The 26,247-nt window shown below is 35.2% G+C and overlaps 2 protein-coding genes across 7 annotated transcripts in view; one reads left to right on the top strand and one right to left on the bottom strand.

The window, feature by feature from the left end:
* CEP85L (centrosomal protein 85 like) overlaps positions 1-26,247 on the bottom strand; it is a 147,866-nt gene that overhangs the window by 65,640 nt on the left and 55,979 nt on the right. For all 3 annotated transcript variants that reach the window (XM_027551120.1, XM_027551118.1, XM_027551119.1), the window contains exon 3: positions 20,468-21,255. In XM_027551120.1, coding sequence (XP_027406921.1) covers positions 20,468-21,255 — 788 coding nt within the window. The remainder of the gene's footprint in view (positions 1-20,467; positions 21,256-26,247) is intronic.
* Positions 5,044-20,013, top strand: PLN (phospholamban). 4 transcript variants are annotated; one of them, XR_003512569.1, is made up of 4 exons: positions 5,044-5,171; positions 13,366-13,846; positions 16,539-19,034; positions 19,999-20,013. XR_003512569.1 is itself a non-coding variant. In XM_027551121.1 (2 exons), exon 2 carries the CDS (start codon positions 13,454-13,456, stop codon positions 13,610-13,612), a length of 159 nt encoding a protein of 52 aa, XP_027406922.1. In that variant the 5' UTR covers positions 5,066-5,171; positions 13,366-13,453; the 3' UTR covers positions 13,613-15,884. The 4 variants fall into 4 exon arrangements, 1 of the variants encoding a protein (XP_027406922.1); XR_003512568.1 differs by having other exon boundaries at positions 5,047-5,171; positions 13,366-19,034; XR_003512567.1 differs by lacking the exon at positions 19,999-20,013 and having other exon boundaries at positions 5,066-5,171; positions 16,539-18,224.

The following is a 26,247-nucleotide window of genomic DNA, read 5'->3' as shown; positions in this document are numbered from 1 at the left end:
TACCACTAAGCCACCTGGGACTCGCTTTATACATCATAATTTCCCTTAAACAAAGTAAAATCTCAAAAAAAACACAAACTTTTAAAGAATACCAAATTAAAAATGCCACAAAACTATAAAAACAAATGTAAAGAAATTAACCTAGGAATCAGACTAATCATTTACCTGGGAGGAGAAAACAGGGGGAATATGGGCAAGATCATATAACTATTTAGGTATACGTTAATAGCCCAATTTGGGGGGACTCTCTTGGTGGCACAGTGGTTAAGACTTTGCCTTCCAAATCAAGGGGTGTGGGTTTGATCCCTGGTTGGGTAAACTAAGATCCCACATGCCTCGTGGCCAAAAAAGCAAAACATAAAACAGAAGCAATACTGTAACAAATTCAACAAAGATTTTTAAAATGGTCCACGTTAAAAAAATATTTTTAAAAATTTGGCTTTTGTTTAGGTGGTAAATGTAGAGGTACTTATTTTTTTAACTATTAAAATAAAATTAAAACTAATAAAACTAGTAATTACATAAAAGCAGGCTTTGCAATGTTAAGAGCATATAAATCACCATGAATTATTATGAATCAAATGAGCACAGTAAATAAAATTTTTAAAAAATTTATATATAGATTCAAATTTAGCAAGTATAGGCTTATATTTCAACGTTCCCTCACTCTTACTCTATAAATATATTTACATCACTTTTAAATGACAAGAAAGTTATTTTCTCAATTACTGTACTCTTATCCCCAATCTCTCCCAATTATTTTCTTCTCCCACAATGAGCTTTAAAATTTATGTTTTGTTTTTTTTAACTGCCTAAAAGACTTCTGCAGAATCATTCAGTACCACCATGCAATCTTTCCTGGTTCCTCCATTATTAATTCACTCATCCAATCATCCATTCAATCAGTATCTATAAGAACTGCTATGAGCAAGGTGCTATAAAAATACTATAAGGAATAAAGAGGTTATAAACATGAGTTATTGGATCAGCAGAGCTTGCAATTTACTTTAGGCAGATACATTTCTAAACACAATAAAATGAGATAGATAATTATAGGGGTACATGCAAAAGTGTTTATCATAAGAAAGAGAGGGCTGCACAGAAGACGAAAATTGAAACAGTGCTTTAACGGGGACACAGGTTAGTGAGGAGGGCATTCCTACAAAAAGTGAGGAGGCTTAAAATAGAACAATAGCTTGTTCAAATAGCTGCAGGCAGCTGTACAGGGCCAGGGCACAGGATACAAAGGAATGTGATAAGAGACAAGCTGGAAAAGCAGGGCTTAAAAAAGCAGACTGGGAGATCTTGGTTTTAGCCTGTCAGTCTTCTTTCCAAAAAGGGCTACCCCATACAAAGACAGAAACTGCCTCCAGCACAGGACTTCTTAATTCTCTGTGCCATGGACTTTTTCTGGCAGATGGCTGAAGCTGACTGATCCGTTTTTGTGTTTTTATATCATAAAATACACAGAATATCAAGTAATTTTTATAGACACTCCACTCCTAAGGCAGGGAAGCATAACTGTGGGCTGTGTACAGTAACTTTCTTCTGGAAAGTAAAAGAAGGAAGGAGAGGGAAAGAGTAACTTTGCCATGGAGAAGCTTGACGAATGCGTCACTCCAGCCAGGTGGTCCAGGTTAACAGCACTGGTAAGTCATGCCGATAGGCATGTACACTTGGTATGTGCTGAGAACGGTACTCTACCTCTCTGATCTTCCTCTCGAAAACACATCAACCGGCCTCACCACGAGAAAAACATCAGACAAGTCCCACCTGTGGACGCTCTGTAAGAAACTGTCACAACCAAGGGGACCAGAGGAGACACGACTACTAAACGTAATCTGGTGTCCTGGGAAATCCTGGAAAAGAAAAGGAACACCAGGGAAAACTGAAAAAATGGGTTTCCTTAAAATAAAGTATCAACACTGGTACACCTGTTGTGATAAATGTACCAGACTTGTGTCGGATACGTCAACAACAGCGGAGGCCAGGTGTGGGGTTTACACTACACTACAGTAAGTAAGTAAGTGTTAGTTCTCAGTTGTGCCCGACTCTTTGCAACCCCATGGACTGCAAGCCCACCAGGCTCCTCTGTCCATATACTTGCACTAATTCTGTAAATTCAGAACTGTTTTAAAATAAAATTTGAAAAAATGAGAAACATACATTAGAAAAGAAATTTCACCAAAATAAATATTTTAAAAAAAAACAAATTTATGTTGTAATATTTCTGCTTTATTTCCTTTTTTCTTTTCTGCTCTTCTTTATTAATGCATTAAATAACAATATTTACAGACAGCTTAATTGCATAATTTCAAGTGGTATGAATATGAATAGTATTTCAAGCTATATCCCTCCAACTGTTCTATATGAAATTATCTAAGACTACTATAGTGACAGTAAACATACAACTGAGGAAAGGCTAAATCTCATTCAGAATTTAGTAAAAATAAAGATCTTTAACATGTTTCCTATCCAAGTTCAAAGGGCACTGAACTCTACCCTTGGGCTGTAAGAATCATCTTCAAAAGGAAAATAAGTACTAACACTAAATGGACACTGTGTTGCAAGATCTCTAAGTCATTATATACATATTTCATCTTAGGAAAATCCTCACGACAAACCCATCCCACAGATAAGGCAGCTTAAAGAAGTTTGTATAAGGTCATATATACCAAAAATGGATTCAGACTATAGTCTGAACCCAAATGAAGATTCTGACAAAGCACCTCTAAAAACACTTTCTAGACCATCACAGTGGAATTTCTGAGGAAATACCTACTGATTATTCTGTAGTTCACCAAAGCTCCTAGTATACAACTTTCTGTTTAGGCAATCAGCCCAAAAGGAAGATGTAACACTTTCTAGAGCTCCGTTTAGACTAACAATGATGATCAGCTGCAGCAATAGCAGCTAAACCAAAGGAAAACGGTAGACACAGAAGCTCCCCACTCTTGCACAAATCTGAAAAGTAGATTTTTATCTCCTCTTTCCAACTCTAAACACACACACACACTTTGTTAATATCCTTCTGGGTGTACATGTGTGTGTGTGCATGCGCGTGTGTGTGTGTCAACCTATATAGGCTTTTTGAACAAATCTGCCAACATGTGAAATACCTAGGCCATATTTTATTCAGTCTGTGGTAGTTTCTTACTTTATACAAGTTAAGTATTACTAATACTATTTTCTTAGAACTAGAGGCACTCACACAATGATCTATCCTCTAAGGTTCATTTTCAAATGAATGTGTAGGCAAACTTAAAGCAGACTTGCTAAAATTAGTTTGTTTTTAATAATTCATCTATTTCCATCTTATAGTTTCTTAGTTGATAAATGCTACTCTCTGGAATGCATATCCATGTTACACTATAGCTTCCCCCTCTAACATGCCAACCTACCAGAGAATTATAACTAAAGAGGTCCAAATCTGAACCATCTGTCACTTAGCAGCTATGTCATATTTGACAAATTACTATAAGTCATGTTAGGGTTGTATTTCAAGTCCCTAGGTTTTGAATGTCAGTAATCACTGGCAATTGATAATAATCAGAGATCCTTATTATGTAAGGATTGAAAGAAAAAATGCTTGAATAGCACTGAGCAAAATGTCAAACGTTCATGCAATTTACTTAATTTCGGGTTTTCCTTTTAAGCTGTAAAATTTTCCCTTAGCAATGTTCACAGAGGGCCTTTGCTGAACATTATTTCTCTGATAGTTTTAGCCGATTCTTTAAATAACAAGAGATTTGTTTTAGCAAAGGATTTATCTTTCTTTGGAAGAAGCCAAAATCATCTCCATTTAAGGACACATAAGCAGCTGCTGCAAAAGATTTTAGTTACCCATAAGAAAGTGAAGCAGGCTGAGTTCACTTTGCTGTAAGCATTTTAAAAATTAAAAATAACAAGTAGCTTCTCCAGAATTACAGTCGAGATTTAAGAATCAGAATTTGGAGGAGTGGTGATTTTAAGTTAATCTAATATATAAACAAAAAAAATTGGGGGGTGGGGGACAGGAAAACGATGCCTGGTTTGTCAAAGGAATTCTTTTCTGTTCTCAGAAGTTCAAAAGATCATTTCATTTACTAAAATTTCATTTACATAGTAAATTTCAGGAAAACAACTACTGCATTAAGTGAGGCACACCATTTTAGAAATACTACTTAAATTTCCAGACACATGCACATCTATCGTCAATAAAGTAGCATTAACTAGGATGCCATTGATCAGTTTTGTGGGATTACATCTTTTTGGCTAGAAAGTTACTCCTGATACTATCAGCTTACTGGAATTTTAGTAAGATTGTATGGCAATTTACTGCAGCTGGTTAAAAAACCTAAATACTTAAATTTGAAAACAACAACTTTTCTTGGGGTGATATCTATCAGTTTAAAAAATGAGAATTAATGTTCGTAAATACATTGCTATTTTTAGAGCACTAATTGAGAAGACAAAAGTGAACTAAATACATTTCTTGGTTCTTACTTTAACTATAAGATAAAGCTAATTTTTTAAAACCAAAATCAGATTTCTCATTCTGGCTTTCTCACACATACTCTCTCCCCCATATACAAATAGGTATGAGAAAAGAATAAGTCGGGAAAAAATAGGAAATTTGATTCTGTGGCAATTTAATTATTATCTTGTTACAAGCTAACATTATGAAGCTTCAGTACAGCAACAACAACTCAATGAAAGCTGTTTGGCTTAAGGCAGTATTATTATTCTCACTCTATTAAAATTCCTATTATTTTAACAATTTTAGTTCTTTAACATTATCACCCTCAGATTATAATTACTTCTGAGCTGAAGATGCATGAACCTTTAAAAAAGAGCTTTCTACCACTCCGAACTTTTTCACTTATCTCCCACATGCTTTTTAAAGTTAAAAACAAAAAAATGAGGCACAAAGTGTTAATGACCTTTCCATACCTAAGGTTAAGATAAATGACATTCTAAAATGTTTGGCTGTGATAAGACTATGGTTAACCAATCATAACTTCAGAATTCCTGTGTGACATCATAAGACCTCCCTGGAACACTTTTTCTCCTCCACCTACTTCAATTGTTCCCATAACTCTGGTAAGAGTCAGAAAACTTTCCAGCTAAACGTCGGATAACACTTCATGTAACCCACAGTATTCTATATTGTGATCGTCACAACAGCCAAGGTAAGAAACAGATTACACCGATTATGGCACTTTCTAGAACTCAAACTTACTGAACTTTTAAAAAAGAGTTAATCATATTTTCTGAGTTTCAGTTCAAATTTAAATAATAAAATGTCTGACTGACATAAAGCTTAATTTCTAAATAAATGTTTATCTAAGCAGTGATAGTAAGAATAAGACAACTTAGAAATCATAAAGGTAGCATTCATCTTTGATCTTGGTTATTGGTTTGTCATTTTGATTTAACTTTCACTTTTATTTTGCTGTTCAAAAATTATTATATTTTTACAAGCTAACATTATGAAGCTTCAGTATGAAGCTTTGCTGTTAAATTTCTGCCAATTAAAATCTTTCAATTATGTTACCATGTTTGGTCCTAGTGGTGATTTGATTTCTCTATGCAAAAATAACGATTTCATTTTGCTATGTGTTACTCTGTTGAGAAGTAGGGTGGGACTGGTCTACTTACATCCAGAATTTTATGAACAGTTGTGTGACTGTACAAGAGGCACATTACTGGCATGACTACTCCAATATTATTCTGATTCTTTACAGTGAATATTAACAAAGTAGAGTTTAAGAAATATATCACAAACTACTTTTACAAAGTCTAGTCTACTTCTATTAAAAAAAAGCTTTCAATAAATCGATTTATTTATATTAAATTCAATATTAAATCACAAACTAAGACTTTGGACATTTCAAAACACTCGTCAAAAATATGTAAAATTCTAAAGTTACAGAACATTAATTTATTTTAAAAATAATTGCCATATGCTTGTTATTTTGGTAGTATGTGTATTCCTAAGAATCTCATTTGAGTGAATTTGAAATGAATGTTTATTCTGCCTATTAATGAATATATTTTTATTAAGTTACTGTCCACCAGTGTTTCCTCTCTGGCATTTAGAAGGTGGGGAGCAGTATGAAAAAAATGCACAGGAATGGAGATGCCATCATAAATTTTATAACTTCTGCTTATATTCTTTTCCACTCTAGATTCTTAATTTAATATACAAAATGTGTTTTCATTCTTAACTTCTAGTCAGGGCATAAAGGATACTGCATTGATTTTATTTCATTAGTTTTATTTTTATATATGTCAAAATAAAATTTAATTCTAGAATTCTAAGTTCTTAAGACAAATGTTAACTCTACTGCTTTTAAGAGATAAGAACTTTGCATAATTCCATAAGCAGCTTTCCTTAAGGCATCTACAAGCATGCCTTTCTCGTTTTTGTCAAGTGCCTCTAAGTGTCCTCATATTCATAAAACATTTTTCCTTTGATATTACTCAAGAGTCACTCAGTGTAGGTGTGTTACTTGAGCAGATTTGTACATTTTTACTCAAATATCCATCAAATAACATTCTCACACTTCAAATGAGATGTTCTTGAGTTCTTTTATAGTACCAAAATTTCACATTACATAATTGCTCCACAAAGTTGATAATTTCTAGAAAGAGCAGAAATTCTACTAAAGTTATCCTTCATGTGTCCAGATTAACAGAAATTACATAGTTAGTGACTGTTACCCAAATTTTATACATGGTGTCAAACATTATGTCCTAACTAGTTCATCTCTTTCATAAGGTGAAATTTAAATACTGTCTTTGTTTCATGCAGTTTAAAACTAAGTGCTAAAAAATAAGTCTGATGAAATAAAGTAGGAGAAATGTGAAATATGTTTAAATTGCGAAAAACTGAGTGAGTTTTAAAAACACAGGTAAGAGCTAGAGTGCTTTGCTTAAGCAAGCAGAGTCGTGTCACTACGATTTCCTAAAACTCAAACATCAAAATTATTTTAACAGTATTCCAGTGGACATAAAGGAAAATAATGTTCCAGAAAAATTGCATTTGGTTACATATTATTTCTTAATCTCACTAATTAGAAGAATATTTGAATGAACAAAATAGTTCCCCCAATTTTAATATACTAGGTAAAATATTAATTATGTAATGTATTAAAGTTTTAAGTAAAAATTAGAGTATCTAAGTTAGACTGTATACTTCTTACCAATCCTAGAAACAGTTAATTAAAACTTCCTTCTTCTTTAACAATTTTCTAAATGTACCATCCACAAATATTTCATTTGATCCTCTTAATTCCCAAATGTTTGACACTCCATCTCTATTTTACAGTTTAGGAAACAGATGCAAAAAGGTGAATTGCCCAAGGTCAGAGAGCTAGGAAATGGTGGCGCCTTGGCAAGAGCCAAGATTTTAAGACTCTACACCACACACACATCTCATCCACTGATCAACGGCTTAAAAATAAATCACGACACTGGCAAAACAAAATGAACTCCAAGTCCTCAAATACTATATGGCACTCCAAAAGGCAAAGTTAGGAGATACAACTTCTATTTTAATTTAAAACCACACCATTTCATTTAAAGTTAAATTTATGCCTGAGGCATGATGTCCTTAATCACCTTTATAATATTCTCCTGACCATTTTAAAAGCTAGGGATATAATACTTATAGATGTCCCTCAATTATTAAGCGAAACATCTTGGAAGACAAAATTCAAAATAACTGGCACAGACCTTAAAGAACAGTAACAAGGATAATCAAAGTTTCTTTTTGTTTCATTGCTAAAATACTCATGTCTTTATTTAGCTTTGATATCGAAAATGCAGGTTAATTTCTCCTCAAAACTTTCCCCAAAATTGCGTTTGGTTACATATTGATATTGTTTCTTAATCTCACTAATTAATTAGAGATAGGAGAATATTTGCATAAACAGAAACCACACTTGCATATTTTATTCCAGTTTCATACTAAATTCTTAGCTTTCCTCGGTTTCATTTCTGACCTCCTCACATCATACCATTTAAAATATTCAAGCCTATTTGTTCTGCAGTGCTTGAACAGAGGAATCTTGCTTTATTTATGCTATGAAAAATCACTTTCATCTAAAAGTAAGAATTAACACAGTACTGATCATACCAGCAAAGAAGAAAATCTAAAGGTTAGAAGTCAAGTAAGTGATGCTTATAAATTACAATCAACTAAATGAGATAGTATGTATCTTTTTGAACATTTTCAGAAATAGTCCATCAATATTCTTATCCTACATAATTCTGAAGCATGCAGCACCAAATAAACACAACAAAATGAGGCCTGGGTGTACAGCTCCATCCCAGTATACTTGTAGTCAACTGAGGACCTCTAGTGCTTTGTATAATGCATTTCACCTACAGGTTTTTCCAAAAAAGGGTGGAGAGAGGGGACCAACTTACTCATTAGTGGGGGCGCATTTAACTGGCATTCATTTTCCTTAAAACTTCCTCCCCACATGCTTTTCCCCCCAAAGAAGAATCTGAAGGTTAAAGAGTATTTTAATTGCAAATAAATTAATTTTAACATAACGAACAGATACTAAAGACAAGCCTACAGATTGGCAACAGCAATCTGCTAATTTCAAAGAGAAAAATCTCTACGCTGCTGTTTAATGAAGTTCCCTAAAGGCAGGGCTTTAACGCTGCTGTTTAATGAAGTTCCCTAAAGGCAGGGCTTTGAACAAGGGAAACATTTCATTATGAGATCAATCTAGGGGTTGAGGATATGTTGATTTTTATGTTTACACAATTCTTTTCATAACCAGCAGAAGCAGTTTGAAGACTCTTTCAAATAGCCACTGTGGACCAACAAAGTTCTGGGAAGTTGCTGTTACAAAATAACTTCTAATACAACTTCCAAGTTTATTAGCACTGCTGCTGCTGCTGCTAAGTCGCTTCAGTCGTGTCCGACTCTGTGCGACCCCATAGACGGCAGCCCACCAGGCTCCCCCGTCCCTGGGATTCTCCAGGCAAGAACACTGGAGTGGGTTGCCATTTCCTTCTCCAATGCAGGAAAGTGAAAAGTCAAAGGAAGTCGCTCAGTCGTGTCCAACTCTTAGTGACCTCATGGACTGCAGCCTACCAGGCTCCTCCGTCCATGGGATTTTCCAGGCAAGCGTACTGGAGTGGGGTGCCATTGCCTTTTATTAGCACTAGGGAAGTCACTCAGTCGTGTCCGACTCTTTGCGACCCCATGGACTGTAGCCCACCAGGCTCCTCCGTCCGTGGGATTTTCCAGGCGAGAGTACTGGAGTGGGTTGCCATTTCCTTCTCCAGGCGATCTTCCCCACCCAGGAATCGAACCCGGGTCTCCTGCATCGTAGGCAGATGCTTTACCATCTGAGCCAAAGCACTAGGCAATCTCAAAAGAAAAGAGATCCAACCAAAGTGAACTTGTGGATGCCAACTAATTGATGACAAATCTAAAGATGAACTGGTCTGATTTAATTCAACAACAACAACAAAGATGCATACACAATCGCTTCTGGATTATGTGCAAAAATGACTGCAGAGTAGGGGAAAAATAAAACCCTCCGATAATCCTAATACACACAAATCCTGTAACTCAAACCTATAGAGAATTCTAATCTTCTGAATCAATTTAATCGAAAAATTTTTCAAAAAATTATCTATCAGACGATAGTCTTAGATGTGTATTACTTGAAGTTACTCACAAAATATCCCCATGTTTATTTCACTAAACGCATAAACAAGCAGACAAAAATTAAAAGGAAGCAAAATTCTGAATGCCACAAAGAATTTAAAGAATTCATGGTTTCAGCAGAGGGAGTACTGAAAAAAACTGAAGTTCAGTAAATTCTGCAAAGCACTGAAGTGCTTAAATTACAGGTGGGAATTACTGTTCAGCATTTATAACATCAAAGTATCAATTGTAAGCAAAACCTAATGCAGACACCAAAAAGTTTTCAAAGGTCTATTAAGGTTCCTTTTGCACAAGAATGCATCTGATGTTACCTTAAGAAATAGAACTCACTACAAAGTGAGAACTGCTGCCGAAGCTGACCCAAAATGTGGCCTAACATGACACATGGTAAATGCTGAAAGATTAGAGTTGTAGTTTGTTCTCTCTTTCTTCCACCAAATACTGCTGCATTCACAGCTTAGCTCTAAGAAAAGGAAGGGAAAAAAAAAAAGACTACAGGAGTTCTAAACTCACAGGATGACTGTGTGCAGAGAGGAGGAAAAAGAATAAAACACCTGACAACCATGCCATAAATTATGATGGAGTGAAGGTCACAGACAGCTTTAAAAATAGGGCTGTGTTGTTCCCACACACAGCTTTTCAATTCTCAACTTACAACCGGAAGCCCCATCTGGTAGGGACAAATTCTGGCTTAATTACTATCATATACATTTTGGAAGTTCAGCAGAATTAGGACTCAACACATTTCAGACCGTACCACCATCAAATAGAACTGGGCCCAAAATACTGCACGCACAAAGCTTAACATTTCAGCACGTAAACAAGATTTGTTTTGGTTTTAGCATAAGGTTATAAAGTGACTATTTAGAATTATAACATATTTCTAAGTTTGACAAGAAACAAGACAGTATTTTTGGTGGTCTCCTTTATACCCAATTTGTCTCCAGGAACTTTTCTGACAATACTTGGCTGAAGTATTATGAGATCATCTTTTAAGTCTATCCATTATTCATCATCATCGGATAGCTCATTTCTTCAGGACAAACCTCTTTGTATTTCATAAACACCAAATACCCACTTGTACAAAGTTCAGTTCAGGTTAATTCTGTTAGTCACTAACAATAGTTTATTTAAGTTTTAATTTCTAAAGTAAATATTCTAAGCCTCACTTTCCTCATCTGTAAAGAGACTTGAGAAGAATATTGGACATTTTGTTTATCAAATTCTATGACCTAAATGGTTCATCTGTTAATCAAAGCACTATCTTTGATCATTAAAAATTTTCTAAAAATATTAAAGTAAATCAAAATAAATCACCGTTCAGCTTCACTGATTTATTCAAATGGTACTCATTTTGCACTTAAGTACTAGAATACAAAGTAAGCCCGTGAATTTTTATACTCATGAACAGGAAGTCTAGAAGGGGGAACAGGCATGCAAATCAACATTACAGCACAGCCTGCTAGCCACATCTTGATACAGGCAGCACTAGAGCCCTACTAAAACCCAACGGAGGTGATAACCAATCCTGCCTTAATGAGTAATGGAAGGTTTCATTAGGAAGTGATATTTAAACTGGACCTTAAGGATTAACTGAAGTTTGTCTGGCAAAGAATCAAAGGTAGAGGCTGGGGGAGGGGAGACATTCCAGGCAGAGCCAGAAAAACATGTGCAAAAGACAATCATAAAAGGGAATGAAGTATTTATGGAAAGGTGACACGTTTCATGTGACTAAAGTGCCGCTCCCCGGTGTCAGGGGAGGGGAGTGACTTCATGATGAACTGGCTTGCTCTTCCTTTTCCATGTTGTATCTCACAATAACTTTAAAATTCAGGGCTTGTACACCATTTAAGTCCTAAAGCTTCATAAAAATTAAGTTCAGATAGGAACTACCAACGCTCATTCTTTACAGTCTTCTAGGTTGTGCTCTGTTATATAAAGAGACCAGTCAAGTTTATATAAAAAAGTAATAATCTTCTCCACAATTACCCAACAGTAGAAACCCACTACATCTATAATAAGCAAATATAAGCTGAAACAAGTTAAAGAACTTTTTTCTTAAAGAACAAAAGAAAAACCCTTTATTTCTTTATTTGGATCTCCTCACTACAGGCTAGTCTATGAAGGAGACCACAGGGTCTTCAGCCAATGGAGCCAAGCTGAAGTGCTGAAACTGTACAGAATCCAACCAACCACTGTGTATCACGTGGTGTCTTTGCAACAGTAAATGAGTTCTAACCTAATCTAAAGATCAGGCCTAAAGATCCTTTCTCATTCTTTCAGTTCTTCCCTCTTCTTCAGCACTAGTCTCTCTTGCAAAATACAGCTGAAGACTGAGATGGGTCTTCATGAGATGTACAACCACTAGGGAGAAAATGAAACCAGGCAGCTGGGCTAAGGCAGTAATATCTTGATCAGCAGAGATGTATCAAGAAATGTTAACAGTTATTATCTCTGGAAGTTAATTATGACTATTTTTAAAATTTCATTTCTAATTTTTCTTATTTCAAAATACACAGAAGTATCCTGACTGACAACAAATATTGCCAAACTGTTACCTCTGGGCACTTAACTTACAGCTAATTTTTAATCTACTGAATATACCTAATTTTCTACAATGATGTACTGTTTTAAGTTTTATTTTGTTTATTAATCAGCACAGGTTAATTGATCAGGCAGCAAATAATTAATTAATTAGGCAGAACAGCTTGTGGGAGCTCTGAAAGAAAGCAAATGCAAACACTGTTCGTAAGTATAGGCCCTTTGCAAATGGCAACTACGTGTAGTAGACAGTGAGACAATGATAATTTTATTACTATGCCTTCTGAGTCTGACAATCTTTAGTACTTAGTATCATCCTGTTAAAATGCTACTTAAAGTAGTATATTTTACAAAGCTATAAAATCGTCAAAACAAATGAGAAACATTTCAATCTATAGTTCTGGTAAAACACTTCTCATTGAACTATTTTATTTTGGAGTGAAGTCAACATCTGTAGAATAATTTATTGCATGTATTTCTTTTTATAAAGTTTGCTCTGGAGCTATTTATACACTGATGCTCAGAACAACTGTGCTCACAGAGAAAATAGTCTTAATGAAATAACACATAAGAACTTTGGCCCAAGGTAGCCCAAGACAAGCTGCATCCTAACCAAACTATACTTCCAGTCATTTTGAGAGGAGGAGGCCAAGACTGAAGTTGCTGCTGCTGCTGCTGCTAAATCGCTTCAGTCATATCCGACTCTGTGCGATCCCAGAGACGGCAGCCCACCCGTCCCTGGGATTCTCCAGGCAAGAACACTGGGGTGGGTTGCCATTGCCTTCTCCAATGCATGAAAGTGAAAAGTGAAAGTGAAGTCGCTCAGTCGTGTCCGACTCTTAGTGACCCCATGGACTGCAGCCTACCAGGCTCCTCAGTCCATGGGATTTTCCAGGCAAGAGTACTGGAGTGGGGTGCCACTGCCTTCTCCAAAGACTGAAGTTACTATACCCCAAATATAAGATATGATGGTACCATCACCAAAAAAGACAGAGCCTGAGCAATACACAAAGACTATAGAGGTATTTGATGTTGTAAATACAAATTAGGTTGAGGAAGAGGGATTAACACAGAACAGTATTTTACCTGTTCAAAGGATAGGTCACACCTATGATCCTAAACCATTGACTACTTTTACATTCCAGGCTACCAAAAAGAAGACGCACTTGGCTGGCAGCTTTTTATCTTTCTCTTGAGCATTTGAAACTCCGGGCTCCCTGCCTTCCTGGTACCATGGATAAAGTCCAGTACCTCACTCGCTCTGCTATAAGAAGAGCTTCAACCATTGAAATGCCTCAACAAGCACGTCAAAATCTCCAGAACCTATTTATCAATTTCTGTCTCATCTTAATATGTCTCTTGCTGATCTGCATCATCGTGATGCTTCTCTGAAGTTCTGCTGCAATCCCAGTGCTGCCACTTACCACCATCTGCTTAAAATCTGTCATCCCATGAAGAAGGGGAAACAATACTATATAAGAGACCACTTCCTAAATAGAAGAATTTCTTTGTGAAAAGGTCAAGATTTGGAACAGAGCAAATTGTTAGCAAACGTATTCATCTGCTGGATGTTGTAAACATAAGAAGGGCTTTATTTTCAAAAATTAACTTTAAAGTGACTATAATGTAAGTGTGCATAATGTAACTGCTAATTTTCTAAACAGACCTTAAGTTTCTATCCCAAATCGTTCCTAAGGATGAACTAGGAGTTTAGTTTTGAAACTGCACTGCTAATAAGTTCACTTCATATAGAGAGCATCAGCTTCACACTTTGGGATAAATATAATTTATATTGTACTGTAAAAGCCTCTTGGATGATTTATTGAGTATTTTTCAGGTCCTCACCAAGTATATCAACATAATCATTCAAATGAAATATCGTTTGAAATACCCCTCATATCTGTTATCTTGTTTACCATCATACAGAAGTCTCCATAGTAACTCTATCAGACCCTACACTCTAAAACAGAAATTATACTTTTTCTACAATACCCTAATATTTTAAGTTTATGAGAATCCAGTAAAAACAAGCAAGACCATACCCTTAGATAATAAAACAACTAATCTTCTCAAAGAATTACCGAATTTTAATATGTGCAGGTAAACCATAATCTGTTCTCACCAGGACTTTATGATCAATAGACAAGAACTGTTGGCTAATTTAACATCTGACAGTGTGATTAGCCATAATTACTAATACACTAGTAGAACAGAACCTCTCCCTTTAAAGCACTATAGCTAATTACTTGAGTTAGAGCACATAACTTGCCACTGGAATCATAAAATTTTAAGATTAGAATGATTCTACAGGTTGTCTTCTATTTTAATCTCACGCTCATTGTAGGCAAGCAAAAGAATAAAAGAAAAAATATTACTTCAAGCATCAGAAAATGAAAATTTTAACTCTCTCTCCAAAATCAACAAATTCTTAAATTTTAAAGTAAAATTTTTATCCCACTACTGTTCATCATAAGGTATAGCTATTTTTCTTAATCTATCAACCAGGTTGTAAACACCTATGAGGTAGGCCACTCTACTACACTAACCAGCAACACTAATCTACAATGATTTTCTTGCTGAATACATTTCAAGTTTCTCTTCATTTAAAAATATCTTCCAACTACTCATAGAACAATAGAAGCAAAAACTGGTCATTTAAAAATTTCTTCAAACAACTCATAAAACAGAAGCAAAAGCTGGTTTGGAAAATACATTCACAAAAATTTGGTACATTGACTTAGTTTAAAATTAAGTCTAAAACAGTTTACACCTATATTACACAATTCAACAATTTTTACTACAGTTAAAGACATACTACCAATATAGTAATTATTAAAGGAATAGACATAATTTACTATAAAATTTGCCAAAATATGGTAAAAAAAACATTGGAAAAGTCAATCTTGACTATGGCTTGTAACACAAATGCTACTAACAAAATAGTGAAAGAAATATTACTGTTTTTTTTGTAATCCCTGAGAGGTACTAGAGATAGAAAGGGGGATAATGTTGGTTCACTGATATCTGAGAACAGAGGTTTCATACTGAGAGAGGGATTTCTTAAGTCTCACTATGGATCGGATATCCCTAATATCAACCAGAAGAGCTTATAAACAAGAAGTAATTAATGCATTCACTTCACTAGTGTCAATAATTACCCAGGCAAAAAGTAACCAAGTTCTATAATTAATTAGCTGCAATGATCCTAAAAACAAGTGGAAATTTTGAAATAATAGGTTCTAGCCTTTTCATTATGTTGTTCATTACAAACATCAACTTTAAATCATAAACTGTGAGGTTATGGAGCTTTTCCAAAGTCAAACAGAAATAAGAATTGTTTTGTTGTTCATTCTGCCTTTAATAGAAATTAAAACCTTATACTTAAGGATTACAGAATACTGTAACTCAGATTATATTGTAAAATAAATACTCATTCTTAAAATGGAACTTATTTATTCTGTTTATCATAATCTGTAAAGAGTAAGATACAATGAATTATGTATTTTAAAAACTTATATACCAAATGCTCAAATTCTAACCTTACTTTACAGGGAACCAAAACGGAACTATTTTTTAAATGTTTAATGTTGCCTTTTATATTATTTGGTTCAAAATGTTTATTTAATTCAAATCACCTACATTAAAATGAACCTTCTTGAACTCAGTGAAATTGCTCATGATTGATATGACCATAAAACAATCTATCTATAAGGAGTTTTGATTTTGTAAGCTGTTTTCAGTAACTTTCCCCAAATAAGATCAAGATTTTCCTAGTAGAGACACAAGAGGGCAGACAGACATAAAACAATGAATTTCCTACTAGCTAGAAATTATTTATCCTTTGATTATTTTTGAGTCTTCTGGCATACTGAGAAAACAGTAAAATTTCAAAACAATTTGCTCTTCTAAGTAATAGCACACTTTAAAATGTCTAAAGATTATGTGCCAATACTATATAGAAAAGATGATGGCTTGGAAAAAGTCAAACACATTAATAATTTTATTCATTAAAACATGTATAACAAAAATCAATTATGCATTTTAGTTACCTAGTGAATGTCATAATGTCATAGTCTATTTGTTCAGAGTGTCGAAGTTTTCACATCTTTCAATATAGTTATGTAAAATTATCTTAAACAGTAAAAAAAAAAAACAGGGTGCAAAAAAAATAAAAACAAGAAAACTTTCTTTTCAGAAAATGTAATAGAATACACAAAATGCTCTCACATTAAAAATAAACCATTCTTATGTCATGTTAAGACAAAAACCAAGTCATTTAAGTCATTCTACTAAATATTTATATTTTTCATTTACACAGGAGAAATCTTCCAGTAAAATACGTTGAAATCATTAGGTGTCAATATCCTGGATGATCAAGCCCTTCCTTGTTTAAAACAAGCACAAAATTTTATCTTCTTCTTTTTAATGTCTGCAACACAGTACTCAGAAACATCCTACAGAATATAAGAGAAGAGAAGAGCTACTTTGTCAATAAAGAGACCACTCCTTCACTTCTGTCTGGAAGATCCACTGTGAGCTTATAGGGATTCAATGGATCGTGTTGTATGTAGAAATATGCATCCTCCATTTCCTTCCCACCCCTCTCCCCATCCCCCAAAAAGAAATGCAAAAGGGGCTTAGAAAGGGACACAGTCTTTCCAGAGAAGACAAGAGTCTGCTGTTAGTTTTCCTCTTACGTCACAGTTTTTGTAGGGTTAAACAGCTTTAGGCAAAGGTGGGAAGAGAGCTGCTAATGTAGAGCAGAGGAAAGAACCAAAGACTATGGTGGACATTGTACATGGAGACCTATATCCTAAGGACACCTAAGGACACCCGATGCTTCTCTTCATTCACAAGGGGAAATGTTTCAGAGTTCTACACCACCTGTATTCTAGCTAATTTAGTAAGGAACTATGAGAAACAAGGAACACCATGCAAATAAGACTGTGAGGCTGGCTCAGTAGATGTTCAGGACTGAGTTCTAAGAAGAGAAACACTTTCATGTCGCAATACTAATCTTTTGAGGGAGTAAAAGGAGGAAGGAGGCTCTGAGCATCAAATGAAGTAAAACATTCTGACAGCTACAAAAGTTCTAGATAAATTTATGGTGATGTTAGATTGTGACTCTCAGCCAAATTCCTTTTCTTAGCTGTAAAATGTTTTGTTTTTTCTTCACAGTGACAATCAGTTGTCATTGAAAATCACATTCTCACAATTTATCAATGGAATAATTATTATTAAGGCTCTTCCCTTTATACAAAAATTAGACTAAAAAGAAGTCAATGTTTTAAAGAGACCTAAGAAACAAGAAAGATGAGAACTTTAAAAGAAAGATATTTGCAAGCTCCAAGGAGAAGGTATTGAAGATTGTTTTCTTCTATAACAGTCCAGGAGAATTAGAAGAGAAGTTGTCAAACATTTCAGTTAAAGTATCTAGGTTTTCTTTACCTGGTTTCACCTTTCTACTATGAAACTTTGAGCTTAAACTTTAAGTTTAAGCACTATAAAGAGACCATCCTAAAGGTTAATCTAAAAGTAGGACTCTCCAAGCACATGCAAATTTTGTCCCTTTTCACCTTCTTCCTCTACCATGCACCAAGAATATTTAAAAATAAGTTTGCTCCACAAAGCACCTCCAAGCTACCTACCTATTCTCTGCATTGCTTCAAGGTTGGGGAAAACTTTGATTACTGAAGAGGATCCTCCCAACAGAATGGAAGGAGTGAAATTAGTACTTATTCTCTGAAATTCACTCAAGCTTCTCAGTTACCTCTCTATGGCACCTACTTCAGGTTGGAGCAAAACATTCAGTCCCCTCCCCCAACCATCCCAGGTTATTCCAGTTCTGTGTAAAGACACCAGCTGGAGAAACAACTATCCAATCCCTGTTTTCCTATAACCACAAGCACTTGAGAACTAAAATATGACAGCATTTGATAAATTAGGTTTCCTATCTTTCAACTGCTTGAACAGATAAATCACAATAAATCTGGTTAAACTGCTCTTTTATGATTTGTTATTCAAACATTATGATACATCTGTTTGGTTATGCAGTTTAAATATATATAATCAAGATGATAAGAACTATGTTCAAAATAAGAGTAAAGAAAGCGCGGAGGAGGTGTTAAGGGCTCTCCTGTGAATGGAGCACATTAGGTTATGTGTATGTTTTGGGGCTGCGCTCAGATTCGTGATGTTACTAGATAAGTGATTTCCTTATTCTTTCATAGAATATATTCCTTTAATCTTCATTATTTTTTATTAGTAATTTTAAGTTTTTACTCCAGGGAAATTCTGCAATTTTCGATGAAATCACTTTGTTTCCGAAAACTCCGGTAATAAGAAAAAAATGGATGATAGGATTTATGAAAAATTCTATAGACAATAGGTTTCCCAGTTAAAATGCGCTGCAGACAATTACCTTGGAACAAAAGACATTTTCACATCAAGAAATTTACACATTTACATGTGACATTAGGAAGTACACACTTTTCTTTTTATGTAATATTATCATACAGTACTTTCCTTAAAATGATTAATAAATCTTAAAACCCAATTTTTTTAAAAGCGCATCTGTTTTATAAACCTGAATACATACCAACCACTGCCAAAGCTTTATCAATGACTTTATTTCCACCTCCTCATTTTATAGATGGCAGAAGCTCTGAAGAAACATATACACAGCGAACAAATATATGAGAAGGTACTCAACACCACTAGTCATCAGGGAAAGTCAAATCAAAATCACGATGAGCTATCACCTCATACTCATTAGAATGGCTATTATCGGAAAGACAAGAAATAACAAGTGTTGGTAAGAATGCGGAGAAAAAAGAAACCTTATTCATGTTGGTGGGAAAGTAAACTGGCACACCCACTATGGAAAAGAGTACGGAGGTTCCTCAAAAAAATCAGAGAGCTACCCTATCTATGATCTAGTAATTCCACGGTATTTATCTGAAGAAAAAGAAAAGACAAACTTGAAAAGATATATATGCAACCTTATGTTCAGTTTTACAAGAATGGCCAAGACATGAAAGCAACCTAAGTATCCATCAATAGATGAATGAAAAAAGAAAACGTGCTCTGTCTCTCTCTCTCCACACACACACGCTAGAACATTCACATAAAACGAAGGAAATCTTGCCATTTGTGGCAACATGAATGGATCCTGACAGCATTATGCCAAGTGAAATTAGTCACCCAGAGAAAGACAAATTATGTTTTTTAAAAAAGCAAACAAAAAAATTACACTCATATAAAGAGAACAGATGGATGGTTGCCAGTGGCACAGGCTGGAGGGTGAGTAAAATGGATGAAGGCGATCAAAAGGTACAAACCCTCAGTTATAAATAAATCACAGGGATATAACGTATAGTATAGTGACTGCAGCTAATAATACTGTATTGCATATTTGAAAGTTACTAAGAGTAGATCTTATTTATTACAAGGGAAAAAATTCTGTAGCTAAGTATGGTGATGGATGTTAACTGGACTTACTGTGGTGATCGTTTTATAACACACATATATCGAATCATTATGCTACATACCTGAAACTAATATGTTATATGTCGATGATATCTCAATTTGGGGGGCAGGGGGGAGGAAAGAAAGAAAAACTCAGGCCCAGAGATATTAAGTATTAAGTGACAGATAAGAGAATCATCCAGATTCTGAATCTGATAAAACCAGAAACAAAATCCAAGCCTTCATTCAAGTTAATGTTCTTTCTATTATATCATGCCAGCCTCCTTTGTTTCTGTTTCAATTTTCTTTAGATTGAATATTTTTTGCTGTGTTTATCCTGATGCTGGGAAAGACTGAAGGCAAGAGAAGAAGCGGGTGGCAGAGGATGTGATGGTTAGATAGCATCACTGACTCAATGGACATGAATTTGAGCAAACTCTGGGAGACAGTGAAGAATAGGGAGCCTGGCATGCTACAGCCCATAGTCACAAAGAGTCGGACATGACTGAGCAACTGAACAAAAGCAAAACAAATGAGAAGAAAACCAACAAGTCAAGTACAAAGTTTCAAGTTTTCCATGTTAATAAGTCTCAAATATTTTTAAAGTTTTATCAACACAATACTTCTAGAGTTTTATAACATTTATGCTTATTACTGTCCACGGGAAAGGAAAAGTAAAGCAATCTGTGCTTACAGACACAGTGTCAAATGCTTACTTCAAGTGTGCTAGTACTCAGAGCATCCACTGGAGGGAGGCAAACACTAGGTTCTGAGCCTTACCTGCATTGGTGTATCCCTTTCTTGCCGAAACTCTTCAATTTGCTGCTGCTGCCAAGGAGCTAAACTGTAAGAGTCCTCTGTAGTTCTACCTTCCAAGGGGTTTGTCCGCAACTGCTCAGTGAGCCACATCTGCGTCCTCACAGAAGGCTGAATGGGAACTCCACCTACTGCTTGCTGACCAAGCATTAAATATTTCGGAGATTCAAAAGCCTCTGAGCTTGTCATAATAGGCTTGCTTTCAGGTAAGGCACTGTATGTCATGTCTAAGGCCTGTCTCCTAAGAGTGGAGGAAGAAGCTCTAAAGTCCTCTTTGCTACAGCTCTCAAATTTATATTTGCTGTCCAGAGTTGATGGTCGTTTTTTATTTATTTCCTTATCCTCTAGCTTAAGCATCTCCATACTGTCATGTAAACAGCTAGGTCCAATGGTCCTTAGTTGTGCTGTTAATGCCTTGTCTCTCCCTGTCTTTTCCAAACCTCTCCTTGATTCTTCTGTGTGCACCATGCCACCCTGGCTACAGTTCTCTGGGACGGTGAGTTTGGATAAAGATGACCATTTCCGGAGGGGCCGGCAGTCCTTCATGTCCAGTGAAGAGTCCTGCTCCCCCCTACTATGATTTCCCAATGCTTGCATGAGGCTTATACTCCATTTTGAGCCATCTGATGTCAATGATTCCCTATGTTTGGAAACTGAAGCACTGGAGTTAGACGGCATGACATGGGCAGTAGGAAGAGTAACCAATGACCGACTAGGCTTAAAAGATAATGTGCCACTTGAAGTTGAATGATCTGGAAAAAAAAAAGAATGCCAAATTAGTTGTAATTAACAGACCAAAAAAAAAAAAGAGGTAAAATGTAAAATGCCAAAACAAAAATCTGAATATGGTTTCCCAGCACAAGTTTTTCAAAAGCACTTCATCAACATGAGAGACTTACTACTTATTACTGTTACTATTATTATTGGTCATTTGAAACAAATCAAACCTACTTTCATACATTTTCTAAAAATGGATACATAAAATATATGCTCATTTGCAATCTACTTACAGATGAAAATGACTAGAAAACAGGTATATATTCATGCTATTTAACCAAAGTACTATGCCTTCAAAGAAAAATCCATCTCCCCATTGAAAGGTTTTATTCATGATAAATCATTGAAGCCTCAGACACAACTTCTAACTTTACTTAAAAAATGGTATCTCTTAGTGTCTTTCCTCAACTGTGGAAATCTAGGCCCAACCTGAACACTGTAGTACCTCTCCACACTCGAAAGCAAATCAGAAATATGGGTAAAGGTGCTCCTTCAGTAATGGAAAATAAACAGAAAGGATTCTAGCAATATATTTGCAGATGGAGAGTAGTTTCTACATTCTCAGTCTCCCTTAATGGCATCCTCAATGATCTATTTTCCCAAGCTAGACCACCTGACATCTACTTTGATTCCTATCTTTCTCTGAACATTTACTAAATTCCCAGGTTGTACATTTTTACTTCCAAAATGACTGCATAGCTATTGCCATAGATTAGACCTTCACATAATACTATCCCAAACATAGGAACAGCTGTAGTAGGCAATATGGAAGCCCAAAGAATAAATAAAGCCCAAAGGGCCTCTACACTCAATGGACTTACTATCAAATGCCAAACCGCCATCAAATATGCCTAACTAAAATCAAAGATTATCATTTTATCACATGATATACAGAAAGTGAAAGTGAAGTCGCTCAGTCGTGTCCGACTCTTTGCGACCCCATGGACTGTAGCCTATTAGGCTCCTCCATCCATGGGATTTTCCAGGCAAGAGTGCTGGAGTCGATTGAAAGGTGATAGCAATTTGAAGTGCAGGGGTAGATGGTGAAATGTAACTTTTACAGTTTGTTCTCTATGTCTTTCCATAATGTTTGACTCAGTATATATTTAAATATTACTTATGAGTTTTGATATTGTTTTAAATAAAGTAACAGGAAAAGAAATGCTGAGGAAATCATAAGAAGATTCAGATGAGAAAGAGCCAGGCAAACTGTTTTAAAAATATAATTCCAAGAGGTCTCTGCACAGAATTTAGTCACCTGGAGATGGAAGGGGAAAAATATTACAGATGAAAGAATAAGTATCACAAAATATCACTGTAACTTACCATATTACAGGTTCCCATCAGCTTCTACAAAACCCTTTCATACTCAAGAAAATCCCCATATTATAAAGCCAACCTCCCAAAATAAATTTTAGACCTTAAATTCCCAACATACCCTGCAACGACGATACAGACATTCAGAAGCACCTGCACAGATTTCAGTTTGGAAGTGAGTCACATGAGAAAATGGGCTCTGTGTGGAGCTACCATTTCTGGCAACAGCAGACACATTAGCCTCCCAATGACAACAGTAGAGGTGGCCAAACCAAGTGCTGGCAGAGAAGGGGCAGTAACTGGGCGGCATTGGTTGGTTCCTCCAATGGGGCAGGAGAGTGTCCATTCTCAGAGGCGCCTGAGGCGTATTACCTGGAAGCTTAACCCTAAGCCTGGTTCTCCAATGCTCCTCAGAAATTTTGAGTTAACAGAACACCCTTAAATAAATTCCTCCTGTTCTCAATCATCCAGTCAGCTTCTTCTGCTGATTAAGAACACTAACTGATCCAAGTATGAAGCCAGGAAAATATTTCAATAAAATAAATGTTTTTAAAAAGAATACTTATTTTTTAAAAAAAGATGCTAAACTCACTGAACAGTAAAAGTGCATTCCCTACTATACACATAAAACTATTAATGACTGCTAATATCCTATGATGATAGGACATAAAACTGTTACAGCCTTTGGAAGAAGAGGGGTAATATGTATACATCAATATTTAAAATATGCAAACAAACACACATATCCACGGGCAGATAAATGATCTGGAGGAATATGTGGTGGTGGTTTAGTCGCTCAGTCGTGTCCGACTCTTGCAACGCCATGGACTGTAGCCCACCAGGCTCCTCCATCCATGGGATTTCTCAGGCAAGAATACTGGAGTGGGTTAACATTTTCTTCTCCAAGGGATCTTCATGACCCAGAAATCAAAGCCAGGTCTTCTGCACTGCAGGCAGATTCTTTACTGACTGAGCTACGAGGGAAGCTGTGTATATAAGTACACACATATTCATGGGCACATAAATGATCTGGAGGAATATACTCAAAACTTAATAAACACAGGTAGAAAGAGGAGAGAAAGAAAGGATGCTTTTACATTCTACTTTACACAATGTCTTATTTTCTTTCCAAAGAGCATAAATTTACCATTTAGCCAAACTTCTGCAAAGATGTTTTATTGTGTCACCTCAGAGAGTCTGAAATATCAAAGAACGCCGCTTCTAAAGTCTGAATTATATATGAAGTGACTGTCTCACATTCCATGCCACAGCTGAAACTTCTGAGACCAGCTGAAACTTCACCAGTCCTGGGTGCTACTTCTATCTGAAAATGTGCTAACTTCCTGTCTATCTTTGCCAGCTTCATATTTTCAAACTGCATAGAAAATCAACAATTGGTGATAAAAACCAATTCTACATCACACTAGTATTTACTCCTACAAATCTAAAAGCTACTGTAATATATCCTGTTCATAGAACATTACATTAAGAATAGAATTTACTCCAAAACTCACTTACATCTAAAGTTCTCAAATTTCAGCACAAAACACAGTTACCTGGTATCTGGAGCCCTACTCCAAGAGATTCTCATTCAATTAAAGAGTAGAGAAGGTCCAGGAAACATCACTTTTTAATAAGTGATTCTGCTATTCTATTCAGTACAATGTTCTATTCAGTACACCTGTGACTGATTTCAGTTCTGAAACCTTCAATTTCAAGATTAAATATCTCAAGTCCAACTATCAACAGTATTTGAGGTTCATTGTAGAAATTGATTTACTGTGACATTCAGAATTTGTTCTGTGAAAACTCAGAATTAAAGTTTATTCTATCCACATACATATGCACATACATACACACGCACACACACAACATAAATTAATGAACAAAGAATTAAACATTTGACAGGATAGATACCTGAAAAAAAACGACCATTCTCAGAGATGAATTGAAAATTAATTTATTTTGCCTAATGAAACACAATTAGAGGCAGATGCAACGCATTTCCTAATGTGCTTCATTATACCACCTAATTGTAGCCACAAATCTCAAAGGCAAGTTATTATGATGGCATCCAGCAGTATCTAAGTTAGAACAGTGAAATCTGAAACCAGCAGAAGGTAGTCCTTTTAAAAGCCAGAGGGCAGGGTCCATAGTATTCACAGAGAACACAGAAAAGCTAATGATTGCAGACAGATTTCAGCTTATAGGGGAAAAAGAGAAGAAGAGGACACTGCTGTAACCTGATAATGCAAGTGAATTACATTTAAGACAACAAAAGTTCTGGATTCTGAACAAAATCACTGTCATCTTATTCTTACCTGGCAATTCATGCCAGATTGATTCTATCTTCTTACATGTAGGGACAGTCTCTCTATTCTTTCTTATAGTAAAAAGGAATTAAATTTTTTAAAAAACCACACCTTCCAGATCTATAGTATAATAAGAAATCATAAATGTTTACAATTAAAAAATAATCAGGAAACTGTATAAATATATTAAAATATTCTGATTTTAAAAATAACAGCTTGTATTTTCATTCAATATATAGTATTTTACATTTTAAATAAAAATATTAAGCCTAACCCAAAGGCAATAATTAAGTTTTATAGAACACCATGACTTTTTCCCGTTCCTGCTAATGCCGTGATAATGTATCATGAGAAAAAAAAAAATTTAAGCCACATTTAACTCTCCCCATTTTTTTAAACAAATGAACATTTCTAAGCATTCCTTACATTGTTAGGTAAATATTTTTAAAATATTCTTAACTATACTCTGGTAGGAAAAGAGCTATATAAGGAAATTCAATGATATTCAACCAAACAATCTTCTAGCAATGTATAATGTACAAGGCACTGTACTAGGCAGAAAAGACTATACAAATATATTATTCACAATAAAATATGAAAATAGCCCTCCTCGGGGTTTACAATTTCACCATTACACACACACAGCTGCAGGACAGAACTACAGCTTATCATAAGGAAACTACAAAGCACCACACAGTATGAAATGCACTGGAGAGAAAAGGCAGCTTATTCATACAACAAGTCTCAGAATGATAGCCAGCTTCTTTATAGCAATAATGGAATCCAGAGCACAGTGAAATAGCTCCTGAAAGTTAACAGTAAATAATTGGCACCCAAGAATTGTTTGGAGCACTAAGCTATCTTCCAAGATCAAAGGCAAAATACATAATCCAGCTAAACAAAAACATAGCTTATCACCAAGAGAGTCACTAAAATCATACTAACATTTAAGGTTCTTTCACTAAAAAAGAAAAATGAGTCCTGAGTTGTAAAAACAAGATAAAAAAATAAATAAATAAACGTGTGATTAAACCTAAGAACACCAATGGTTATATAACAATATCTAACTTGTGGGTTAACAAAAAGAGGGCAAAGAAAACCAAAATATCAACTATGATGAATAAAACAAGGATGGAACAGCATTCTAACATTATAGTCAAGTTAGAGATGCATATTATAATTTCTAAACAACTAAAAGAATAGGGAGAGCTCAAAACTGTACAGCCACAAGCAAAAAAATATAAAGCTGGATTCCTCTCTTATACTTTCAACAAGTATTGCTCAAAATGAATCGCAGGCCTAAATGTAACAGCTGAAACTATATAATCCTTAGAAGAA

Source organism: Bos indicus x Bos taurus, chromosome 9 (assembly GCF_003369695.1).
Source record: "Bos indicus x Bos taurus breed Angus x Brahman F1 hybrid chromosome 9, Bos_hybrid_MaternalHap_v2.0, whole genome shotgun sequence".
Taxonomy (NCBI): domain Eukaryota; kingdom Metazoa; phylum Chordata; class Mammalia; order Artiodactyla; family Bovidae; genus Bos; species Bos indicus x Bos taurus.
Note: the sequence above shows the minus strand (reverse complement) of the source record. Positions and strands in the feature narration are given on the sequence as shown.